At 59.1% G+C, this 10,365-nt stretch overlaps 6 protein-coding genes across 7 annotated transcripts; 3 read left to right on the forward strand and 3 right to left on the reverse strand.

Moving 5' to 3' along the window:
• Positions 1–38: 38 nt before the first annotated feature.
• On the reverse strand, positions 39–1,135 carry SDRG_04226 (hypothetical protein). The gene has a single exon (XM_008609889.1). It carries the CDS (start codon positions 1,120–1,122, stop codon positions 151–153), a length of 972 nt encoding a protein of 323 aa, XP_008608111.1. The 5' UTR covers positions 1,123–1,135; the 3' UTR covers positions 39–150.
• Positions 1,136–1,614: 479 nt separating this feature from the next.
• On the forward strand, positions 1,615–1,929 carry SDRG_04227 (hypothetical protein; the record flags this gene model as incomplete). Its single annotated transcript, XM_008609890.1, has 1 exon — positions 1,615–1,929. The coding sequence occupies one exon, from the start codon at positions 1,615–1,617 to the stop codon at positions 1,927–1,929; it is 315 nt and encodes a 104-aa protein (XP_008608112.1).
• Positions 1,930–1,970: 41 nt separating this feature from the next.
• SDRG_04228 (hypothetical protein) lies at positions 1,971–2,650 on the forward strand (the record flags this gene model as incomplete). The annotated part of the gene is made up of 2 exons (XM_008609891.1): positions 1,971–2,415; positions 2,463–2,650. The coding sequence occupies 2 exons, from the start codon at positions 1,971–1,973 to the stop codon at positions 2,648–2,650; spliced, it is 633 nt and encodes a 210-aa protein (XP_008608113.1).
• Positions 2,534–5,025, reverse strand: SDRG_04229 (the record flags this gene model as incomplete). Of its 2 annotated transcripts, none has more annotated exons than XM_008609892.1 (4): positions 3,817–5,025; positions 3,408–3,768; positions 2,959–3,360; positions 2,534–2,906 (listed from the first exon to the last, which is right to left on the reverse strand). In XM_008609892.1, exons 1-4 carry the CDS (start codon positions 4,942–4,944, stop codon positions 2,704–2,706), a joined length of 2,094 nt encoding a protein of 697 aa, XP_008608114.1. In that variant the 5' UTR covers positions 4,945–5,025. The 2 variants fall into 2 exon arrangements, with proteins under 2 accessions (XP_008608114.1, XP_008608115.1); XM_008609893.1 differs by having other exon boundaries at positions 2,704–2,906; positions 3,817–4,380.
• Positions 5,026–5,126: 101 nt separating this feature from the next.
• On the forward strand, positions 5,127–7,440 carry SDRG_04230 (hypothetical protein). Its single transcript, XM_008609894.1, has 7 exons — positions 5,127–5,367; positions 5,415–5,755; positions 5,802–5,917; positions 5,967–6,426; positions 6,472–6,894; positions 6,945–7,116; positions 7,164–7,440. Exons 1-7 carry the CDS (start codon positions 5,148–5,150, stop codon positions 7,355–7,357), a joined length of 1,926 nt encoding a protein of 641 aa, XP_008608116.1. The 5' UTR covers positions 5,127–5,147; the 3' UTR covers positions 7,358–7,440.
• Positions 7,395–8,733, reverse strand: SDRG_04231 (hypothetical protein). Its single transcript, XM_008609895.1, has 4 exons — positions 8,135–8,733; positions 7,951–8,088; positions 7,732–7,903; positions 7,395–7,677 (listed from the first exon to the last, which is right to left on the reverse strand). Exons 1-4 carry the CDS (start codon positions 8,657–8,659, stop codon positions 7,517–7,519), a joined length of 996 nt encoding a protein of 331 aa, XP_008608117.1. The 5' UTR covers positions 8,660–8,733; the 3' UTR covers positions 7,395–7,516.
• Between the last annotated feature and the right edge of the window lie 1,632 nt (positions 8,734–10,365).

Genomic DNA, 10,365 nt, shown 5'->3' on the forward strand with positions numbered 1-10,365 from the left:
CTTCTCGCCACGGTCCATAGGACGTGCGAGGTCGACAAGGGCATGTAGACATGTACATTATTGTCGGATGCGATGCCGACAAATGCGATCCTTCCTGGCTTTGCTATGGCCATCGGTGGTGTGATGGTATAGTACAGGGAAATATCAGAGTTAACCAAAGACGAGGGGATTCGCAGGAGTCGGCTTGCTCGTCATCTTGGGCGCGCGTCGCACGGGCGTCGACGAGGGCGCGTCGTCTTGGTTGCTCGATGTGGCCTTGTACGTTTTGAGCTGGCGCTTCAAGCCCATGATGGCGTCTTCGTCGCGCGCCATGTTGGCGTTGGCGTGGTGCAAGAGGAGTCGCAGCTCGTCGTTTTCCTTTTGCAGCGACGCAATCGCATCGATGTCTTCTGGCCCTTCTTCGATCGTGTCGAGGCGCTGGAGCTGCAGCTTGGCCTCGGCCAGCGCCCGCTGACAGGAGGCTTTCTCTAGCACGAGCGCCCGATTCTCTTGCATGAGACTCTGAACCTCGCCTTGGAGCTCTCGGCGAGCGCTGCGCTGGGTCTCCTCGGCCTGGCGCCGTTGTGTATCCAGCTCTGCCGCGCAGTCGGCGCGCACTTGGTGGAGCTGGACCGTGAGCGAGTCCACGTCAGCCTGAAGGCGGGCTATCACGGCCTCGTAGTACGCGCGAACATTGCTCGCCGTCGGAGATGCAGCGTCCGTCTCGGGCGAAGTTGCATTGTTCCCGCTGTGGATCCGCGTCACAAGGAGCGTGAGCTTCTCTAGCCACTCGTCCTGAAGCGTCGTGTAGGCCTGTTTGGCGGCCGCAAACTCCTGCAAAAGATCGTCGCAGACCTTGACCGGCGTCGTAGGCTCCACCCGTTGCTGCTCGCCACTCGGTGGCAACGACGCCGCGCGTGTCAAGCGTACGCTCTGCGCGTTGGCCGACCGCCATCGCACAGGGGGTGGCGCTTCGGACGCACGGCGAAGCGCCGGCCTTTCCTTGGGCAGGGGCTTGGGCGCCGGCCGCATCGACTGCTTGCGGAGGAACTCTACCTTTGCCGGCGCGGCGCGAACCCGCGTGCTGCTGCTGCTCGTCTCGCGCATGTACGAGCGCAGGTCCTTGGCCGCGGACCCGGCCATCTTGTACTGCGCGAAATCCGGTTTGATTTTAGCCAATCCGCAACCGCCGGGGTTTTGCACCGACGGTTCACTCATGCAGCGAGGACCATGGCCCAAGGACGCCAAGGAGAGTGAGGCTTCTCTGGTCGACCTCAAATGGCCTCCATGCGCGTGCACCTGTGCTTGATACATATTCGGCGAGGTTGATACTATTCACTTCTAGAGACCTTCCCCTCCAGATAGAATGTATTCATTGTGTAAAGGTATTAAATGATAGAGTATTGCTTGCAGAATGAACATTCGCCAACCTTCACCACCATGCTCCGGACCACGGTCGCGCGCGCCTTCCCATCGGGCGTCCTGAAGCCTCTGGTCCAAGCGCCGCTAGGTCTTCTGCGCCATCACAGCGGCCATGCCCACGGTGATCACGACCATGATCATGACCACGACCATGATCATGACCACGACCACTCGCACGACCATGACCACGGTCATGGCCATGACCATGCGGCAATGGGCGCGCTGGACGAGGCTGGCCACTCGGGCCCGCCGTCGATGGTGCGCCATACCAAGGGCAAGAACCACTCGGGTCTGCAGAAGCAAGTGTTTAGTTTGTACCGGTCGTACCTCCGCGTGGCGTACGAGAAGCAGCGTCTTGGCGAAGAGGGCACAGTGGCCTTTGTCCGCGACCGGTTCCGGTCCGAGGCCCACTCGATCGACCGCATGAACTTCCACATGATCGAGTACCTCCTCCGGAAGGGCGAGCGCCAAGTCAAGCAGTTCAAGGCTGCCAAGAACGCCACGTACGTCCAGCCGGCGCAGCAATAAAATACAATCATCCAACATTTTATTTTAATATTTGCTTCGAGATGGCAGCGACGTGCGGCGCGCTCTACCCGCGGGCCGGGAAGCTCGTCTTCGAGCTCAAGACGCAGCTCGGGTACCTCGACCAGGGCGCAAGCAGCAGCACCGAGATGCAGGCCCGGGAGACCGCGGCCGCGCTCCGCTCGCTCATCGACCAGCTCGACTCGCTCGTCTACTCGGAGAACCCCGCCGGCAGAGACATTTGGATGAAGAAGGTCCAGCAGCTCCGCGAAGACTACGCGCTTCTCAACAACACGCTCGAGCAGCGCTGTATCCAGTCGAGCCGATCGCAGATCGAGCTCCAGGAGCGCCAGAAGCTCCTCTCGCGCCGCGGCAATGCTGCGCAGAACGACATTGCGATGCTCTCGCACGAGTACGACTCGCTCGGCCGTTCGTCGCGCATGGTCAACGACCTCACCGACCTCTCGTACGCGACCCTTGGCAACCTCAGTACGCGCAGCTCATCTCTCTCCTGTACATCATGCTACCATGTGTAGGCGACCAGCGCGACCGCATGAAGGGCGTCCAGCGCAAGGTCCTCGACGTGGCCAACCGCCTCGGCCTCTCGGGCTCGCTCCTGCGCATCATCGAGCGAAGAGACACGGTCGACAAGTGGATCGTATATGGCGGGATGGTCCTCGTACTCGGCTTTATGTATGTGTGCGTCGCGTACCTCCGCGGGTAATGCTCGCTTATACCATGACGCTTCAGCTCGGTTACTTTGCCAAACTCGAAAGCTTACGATGACTGCACGAACGGGTGCTTGAGCGCCTCCTTGACCGTGATGCGCTTGGCCGGGTCCAAGACAAAGACCTTGTCGAGGAGGTCCTTCAAGTCCGCCAGCTGCTTCTTGTCGTCGCTGGGCGCGCGGGCCGCCGCCAGCGACGTGCCCAAGTCCTTGGTCGCGTTCATATTGTTCATCACGCGCAGCATGGGCTTGGCTACATGCGCAGCATATGAGCACCTACCCTCACCGAGCATGGAGGAATCTACCTGTGACACGGTCGATCTCGCGGCTAATGAAGCGGAGCTCTTCGTCAAAGTGGGGCTCCATGAGAAATTTCTCGAGGTACACGGCGCGGTGACGGCGCAGGAGCTTGGCGGGGAATCGGCCCTTGACCTCCATGAAGAGCTTGAGCATCTCGTTGTTGGTTTGGCCCGGAAACATGACGCGGCCCGTGTACATTTCGTAAATGCAGCAGCCAATGCTCCACATATCGACGGGGGCGTCGTACGCGAGGCCCAGAATGATCTCGGGCGCGCGGTAGAAGCGGCTCACGAGGTACGGCGTCGGGTCGTGCGCGTCTGGCCCCGTCGACTTGAAGGCCGAGCCAAAGTCGCAGAGCTTGACCATCGACTGCTTCTCGTCCAGGAGCATGTTGTCGGGCTTGATATCTATGGAGCAGCCATGAGTCCTTTTCAAATCGACCACGAGGTCGCACCGGCGTGCACGACGTGGTGCTTGGAGAGGTGGTCCAAGCCGAGCAGCAGCTGCTTGCAAAAGACCTTGACGCCACGCAGCGAGAGGCCGTCGCGGCCGCCAAACTTCTTCATCGCTTCGCGCACGTTCATCTGCATCGGTTCAAACACCATGGCCGTGTGGTTGCGGTGCTCAAACGACGCAAGCAGCTTCACAATGTACTTGGCCTTGTGCCCGACCTGCAGCTCGGTGAGCAGCCGCATCTCGGTCTGCGCTGCGTCCCGCATCGTGTCGTTGGCGCGAATGAGCTTGATCGCGACCGTCTTTTCGTCGCCGGTCATGCGTTTGCACAGAAGGACCGTCGAGAAGACACCTTTGCCCGCCTAGAGCCGCCATCGTCAGTGAGACGTCGCAAGATGGGCGTCACGTACGTTGCCCACAACGCGGTACTCGCCGTTCAACACTTCGCCAATCGTCGGACGGTAGTAGCCCTCGCTGTCGTCGCAGTGGCCGCGCGTGGCTTTGAGAATCGCGGGGCGGGCGGGCGCGTTCGGCACGCGCGCGCCAAAGTCGTCGTCGTCGGCAGCAAACATGTCAAAGTCGTCATCGTCGGCGTCGGCGGGCGCGTCTTCTTGGGGTGGCGATGGAGCGGGGACGGTTTCCTCTACGGGCGGTGCGACGACCGTGTCCTCTGTCATCGAGCGCTCGTCCGACTCGTTGCCGGCCTTGGCGGTTTTTCGCAGATCCGACAGATCAAAGCACTCGTCATTTGAGTCATCTTCGTCGTCGTCGTCGTCATTGTCGACCGTCTCGTTGATGGCCACTACGGCGGTACTACCTTGGTCTTCTTGCGTGCTGGGGAGCTCGGCAATGTTGGGCTCGGGCGATGTGATGGTGGGTGCCGGTGGCGCAACGACGATCGGGGCCGACGGCTTTTTGAAGCCCGCGATCGACGACTTGGCGGCCGCAAGCGCTTTGAGGATGTCCATTTTCATGGAGCCCACGTCAACCTTGGCAATGCCCGAAGGCGTGACAGAGGTCGACGGAGCTAGGGCAGCAGAGGGTAGGTTTGACGTCACGGAAGAGTCAGTCGCGTTTACACTGGGAGTACACTCGGTCGTCGTCTCGGTGTCGACAGGTCGCTTAAGCTCCTTCGTGCCACGAGTCAATTCAGTCAGCTTTATCGGGATCGTCACGGAGACAGGCTTACTCGCTGCAACCACGACCGGCGAGTGCGACACGCTGAAGATGTCGGCGATCGAGCGCACGGCGGTCGACTCCTTTACCTCCGGCTTTGGCGCTGGACCGATGGTTGGCGACGGCTTGAGCGCCGGCTCCTTCGTCGCGACCTTCTTGGGCTCGGCCGAGCGCGACCGGCTGCGCCGTTTCGGACGCTTGGGGGCTCGGCGAGGAGACCTGTCGCGGCTGCGGCTGCGGTGGCGACGGTCCCGGTCGCGACGGCTACGCTCGCGCGACCGGCTTCGGCTGCGTCCGTGGCGGCGCTTCCGGTCTGGCGACTTGGACCGTTGCTCGCGGGTCGTCGGCGTCTTGGCGTCCATGCTGTTCTCGTGCACCGCAAACCGAATCGAATTCAAAGCTGGCCGTTGCGGATTCGCTCAAATTCAGTCGACAAAAGCCGCGGATTGGTAGAAATGAAACAATGGAAACGACGATGAGTGGGTAAAATTTAATGCATGGTGCATTCTCATTGGTGGAGCCAAGGATTTTCACCAATGCGCATTTTGGATCGCGCCCCTTCACCATGGAGGAAGCCGTGTCGCTGCTGGAGGAGCAGCCGTACGTGGCGTTGCGCAGCACCAGCCCCGAGCGTGGTCCGAGCGCGGCCCACCGCCGCCGAAGCACCATGGGCCTCGGCCGCCGGCCGTCGCTTATCCGAACGCCGTTCCTGCCCGTCGACGAAGCCGACGAGCTCTTGCTCCGCGCCAACGAAGCGCCCGACTGCCGTGCGCCGACCGTCGCCGGTGCAAAGCGACTACACCACGATATCTATCTAATGATTGGTGCGTAGAAACGGTTCAGCTCATGAAGGCCCATCAGTACCGCCTTCAGCAGTTTGCCAAGCTCCAGGGCATCACGGGCATGAGCGCGATGACGCTCTGCTTCACGCCCGAGTACGAAGCGGGCTACCGCGATTACATCCAGCGAGGCGCCGTGCGACGCACGCGCATCTGCTTCCTCCTTGGCTTCATCGGGATCGCGCTCTACTTTACGTGGGAAGCGACCCGGATTGTCTTCTCACCTGCCGCGTATGCCATTGCATTTGGCCCTGGGCTCGTACCCTTTGGGATCGGTTTTGCCTCCACGTTCGTTCCGACCATGCGCCCGCACATGGAAGCCCTCTTCCTCACGGTATATCTTGCAAGGCTCGAGGACTTGGTTCACGAGCAGGTGCTAGGTGTTTGCCATCGAAGCCGGCGCACTCATCATCTTCAAGCCCATCGTTGGTCAAGCTGGCCCCGTCCTTCCGCTCCTCCTCTTGCTCATACCCGTCTTTGGCGTCACGCGCGTGCGGTACGACTCGCTCTCCGTCCAATCGACATGCGACAACTTTGGCGCTTAGGTTCATCTACAGCTGCGCGCTCGGCTGGTCCATCTTTGCCGCTTACATTGGCGTGCAGCTTCTTGCGCGCTCGATTTGGCACGTTGGGTCCGACAAGCCGTCAAGTATTTTCTACCAAGGGCTCAACTACGGCATGATGGTGCTGGGCGGAATGGTGTCGCACTACCGCCAGGAATTATTGCGTCGGCGCAACTACGCTCTGCTCCTCCCGTTTGGGTCGAGTCCCGACTGCTCGGACGCACTGCACAAACCGAAATTTTCAAAAAAAGCGCTCTTACACCAAGGCTCGCTGGCGTTCAAGCACGACCGCGTCGAGGCCACGTTCTTGCGCCATTGGTACCTCATTGATCCGTTCCCGTTCGAGAACCCAAACGCTGCCGTGCTCCACGAAGGCGCGTTCAAAGTCGTCCGCTTCTCGATCGCAACTGCAATTATGAACCAAACGTTCCTGGCCATCCAGGTGCAGTACACGCAACCACGAGCGCTAAGGTCATGACACGAGTAGGATTACCGTCTCTTGGGCGCGTCGCCGTCGATTCAATCGCTGGGCTACATGCTTCGCTTCGGAGTCGTCGACTTCGCGTACCTCGCGTCGGCTGCCTTTATGTTTGTCGTTGGCAAGCTCTACGTCCGGCAGTGGCGCGCCGTTGACGACGGAAAGGCGCCGCGCCTCGCCGACACGCAGCTCAACGACGTGCAGGCGAGCCAGACCTTTGCGGCAGTGGTCGTGTTGGTACATACCACTAGTATGGCGACGCTGCTCTGCGCCGTCGTCTCGTCGTCGTCGTCCGCACTGGCCGACGTGTACCTCATGGGGTTCATCAACGCCGTGCTCTTTAGCCACCGATCTGGGTTCCGCGTCCGGCACAAGTATGCCGTGTGCGTCACGACAGTCGTGGGGCTTGTCGCCACCATCGTCTTGAGCCAGGTAGCCAACCTAATGTATCGCAAAAGGCAAGCACACAAACGCTGCACTAGATGCTCGTGCACTGGCTCGCGCTGCGCTACGCGTGCTACATCATCACCGTCCTCTTCCTCGGCGCCATGATCTCGCGTGAAGAAGAGAGCTTGCGCCGGAGCTTCTTCATCCTCAAGTCGATTCGGTCGCTCGAGTTTGAAGAGTGGTTTCAAACCATCTGCAACATTCAAGGTGGCGACGCCAAGCGAGTCGGTAGTGGTTGATGGCGTCCGACGTAGACTGGGTCCGCGCGCGGCTCTTGCAAAAAACCGCCCAAGCGCGTCGCAGTCTGCCGCACGTCAAGAGGCCGCTCGTACCTCCCGCCGTCGACACGAGCTCGCACCTCTCGCAAGCGTCAAAATGGGGCATGTACGGCGAGTGCGTGCACGTGGCCCTTGTCGCCCTCGACCTCGTTCTGCGCATCTACCAATAACGCTACGTCCCACCCCCTCGGCCAAGTGTCGTTCTCTTCCTCTAGTATCAAGTACACGCAACGACTCGTTTATGTTTGGACAATGTGTCTTCCATGTGTGCCACCAACTCGAGATGGAATGTATATGCAAACTAGCAAGGTTTCGGCGGGTCTTGCTGCTTACGCGTTCATCTTGACGAGCTCGCTGATGCCGCGGACCGTGTCCATCGGCACCAAGACGAGGCGGAGGTTGCCTTGGTTGACGTTGATCTTGCGTAAAATGTTGAGGTACTGGATGGCCGTGAGGTAGTCGACAGCGCGGACGCCGACTTCGTTGATCGCTATGGTGACACCCTTGATAAGAGATCCTAGTTTCAACACGTGGGTATGTATACCCGCTCGAATCGCTTCCATCGACTGCGCCTCGGCCTTGGACGAGAGCATCTTGGCTTCGGCGAGACCTGTCGCCTTGAGCAGCGTTGACGCGCGGTCGCCCTCGGCGCGCAGCACGAGCCCGGCGGCGTCACCACGCGAGTTGACGATGCAGCTTTCGCGCTGGCCGTCCGCCTGACATAATGGTGCATACACACATGTAGATACTGAGAGCAATGTACCTCCAAGACTTCGGAGCGGCGCTCGCGCTCGGCCTTGATCTGCTGCTCCATCGCGAGCTTGATGTCGTTGGGCGGCACGATATCAAAGATCTCGACGCGCGTAATTGTCACGCCCCAGCGCTCCACGTCCGGCTTGACCTACAACGCCGTTCGTACGATGCTGCGTCTTGCAATAGAAACGTACGCGGTTGAGGAGCTCCGTGTTGATCTCGTCGCGGGACGAGAACGTGTCGTCGAGCGTCATGGTCGCAATGATGTTGCGCAGCGTGGCCTGCGTCACGAGCTCGACAGAGTCCGGAATGTTCTGAGCCTTGTACACAGCGAGGCGCGGGTCCACGATGCGAAAGTACACGAGCGCGTCAATGTCGATCATGACCGTGTCCTTTGTAATCACGTGCTGGCGCGCAAACTCGATCACGTGCTCGCGCATGTCGACGGTCTCGCTCATGATCGAGATCGACGGCGCGTCACCGCTTATGATGCGGCGGCTCAGGTGGCGCCACGCGATCGGGCGCACGCGCTCGATGACGGGCACGATAAAGTGGATGCCGGGCAAAAGCGTCATCTTGTACCGGCCAAAGCGCTCGAGGATCATGACCTCGGCGTGGTTGACGACGCGGATGCTCAGCGAGAAGGCGAGGAAGACGAAGAGCCAGAAGACGCAGACGACCACGATCACGGCCACGAGGCCCGTCGTTGCGATCGGCATGCTGGAGAGAAATGGGATGTCCTGTCCAACACGGCGCTGGCTTGGTGATGGACACGGCCGGATACGATCCGGATAAGCAAAAACAAGCAGGAGTGAACACGGCCGTTCGGGCGGTTGTCGGCCGTTCCAAGAAACAGCCCGAACCTTTTAAACTCGATACAGTAGTCATACTAATAAATTTACACGTCGAGGTCGATGTAACAAAAGCATGCAAGCATCATCGGGATCGATGCAAGAAAAACTTGCCAGCACCAGGCACCAGCAAAACGAAAGAGTTTGGTCGACACCAGTGTAACAAGGCGCTGTGCATGTACATGCGTACTCCCCAGTGAGGATCTTTAGCCGCCATAGGGTAAGCAGACTGCATCTAGCTCTCAGTCAAAGAATGATCTTCCGAAGGCATTAATTAAACTCACCAGCGTTTGGAATGGCAACAGCCTCACTCAGTCAGGTGTCTCGCTAATAAAACAAGAGGGGTATTTCAACGAGCATTTACATCGAAACCGACACAACCAGGTTTAGCATGCATCGATATCGACATGTTGCTACAGTTATCGTACCTCGGGTTCGATTCACGTGGATGCAGATCGTGGCGCCGTTGGTACGCGTCTGGCCTTGATACGTCGTGATCGAGGCTAAAATGCAGTAGGCGTATCGGGCTCGCGCCAAACAGCCAGTCACGGCATCGAGCACGACATCACTTAAATACACGTGTGTCGGTATCGACGTAAGAAAAGCAATCATGCATCGCGTTCGAGCCACCCATATATTGGCATGTCGAGTTCGACTCCAGTGCATCAGTCGTAAGTCGATATCGATGCAAGAAGCGAATCGGGATCGAATCAACGTAATTAATGCGTCGAGGTCGTGGAAAGTGAACAAGCATAAATGGGGTCGATGCGAGAAAAACCTGTTATTACATGTAATACTATGAAGAGAAGGATGCCGCTACAAGGTGGATCCTGCGTTGTCCATGTCGAACTTCCGAGCCTTCTTGTATTGCTTGACGGTGCTTGAGGCGCCGAATTTGCTTGTCGGTTTACGCTTGTTGCCGGGTGTGTCTCCTTGAGCGCGTTCGCGGTGGATGGCCTTGTACGCGCTGATGTCGCGATGCATAGACTCGGTGACGTCGCCGCACGCTGCAATAAGTTGCCGAATGGAGACACTGCCAGTCGGAAACGCCGCAACGACTTCCTTGAAAGCGGTAGAGTGTGAGGTTGCGAGATGCATCGCGTCCTTCATTGCCTTCTGCTGGGTGTTCTTGGCATCTCTGGGAATACTCCCCAAGTCGTCAACAACGTACTTAAACAGTGCGTCCTTGAACGTCACCCCGGCCAACGTCTTTATCGTCCACTTGCGGATAGCAGTCGGGTTGTCGACGACGACGTCAGCAGGAAGAAGGGCATCAGGCTCGACAGCAGCGGTAGGTGCGTCAACTTGCGCCAGGGTGTCTAAGTATTAGTGAGTGCACGAAAATGACATGTAATGGACGATACCTGCGGCGCCGTCAGTGCGTGGTAGTGGGACTTGTTCATGGCGACCGGAAATGACGATCCGGGACAGGGCCTTCAAGTCACACACGATCGACTTCAGCAATGCACGTGCCTCGTGTTGCACGGACACGAGCTCACGTTGCGTCGACACGAGCTCACGTTGCGTCGACGCGAGAGCTTGGACGTTGACATCGATCTTCGCCACGTCCATTG

Source organism: Saprolegnia diclina, assembly GCF_000281045.1.
Source record: "Saprolegnia diclina VS20 unplaced genomic scaffold supercont1.10, whole genome shotgun sequence".
In the NCBI taxonomy this organism is placed as follows: Eukaryota; Oomycota; class Saprolegniomycetes; order Saprolegniales; family Saprolegniaceae; genus Saprolegnia; species Saprolegnia diclina.

What these genes read in the sequence shown, in the direction of transcription:
- SDRG_04230 (XM_008609894.1), top strand. Translation starts at nt 5,148, where the DNA reads ATGGAGGAAGCCGTGTCGCTGCTGGAGGAGCAGCCGTACGTGGCGTTG. An exon ending in CCGTGCGCCGACCGTCGCCG is followed by an intron (nt 5,368 to 5,414) that starts GTGCAAAGCGAC and finishes ATTGGTGCGTAG; the next exon opens with AAACGGTTCAGCTCATGAAG. An exon ending in TTTGGCGTCACGCGCGTGCG is followed by an intron (nt 5,918 to 5,966) that starts GTACGACTCGCT and finishes TTTGGCGCTTAG; the next exon opens with GTTCATCTACAGCTGCGCGC.
- SDRG_04226 (XM_008609889.1), bottom strand. Translation starts at nt 1,122, where the DNA reads ATGGCCGGGTCCGCGGCCAAGGACCTGCGCTCGTACATGCGCGAGACG.
- SDRG_04231 (XM_008609895.1), bottom strand. Translation starts at nt 8,659, where the DNA reads ATGCCGATCGCAACGACGGGCCTCGTGGCCGTGATCGTGGTCGTCTGC. An exon ending in ACACGGAGCTCCTCAACCGC is followed by an intron (nt 8,089 to 8,134) that starts GTACGTTTCTAT and finishes ACGGCGTTGTAG; the next exon opens with GTCAAGCCGGACGTGGAGCG. An exon ending in GATGGAAGCGATTCGAGCGG is followed by an intron (nt 7,678 to 7,731) that starts GTATACATACCC and finishes GTGTCACCATAG; the next exon opens with CGATCAACGAAGTCGGCGTC.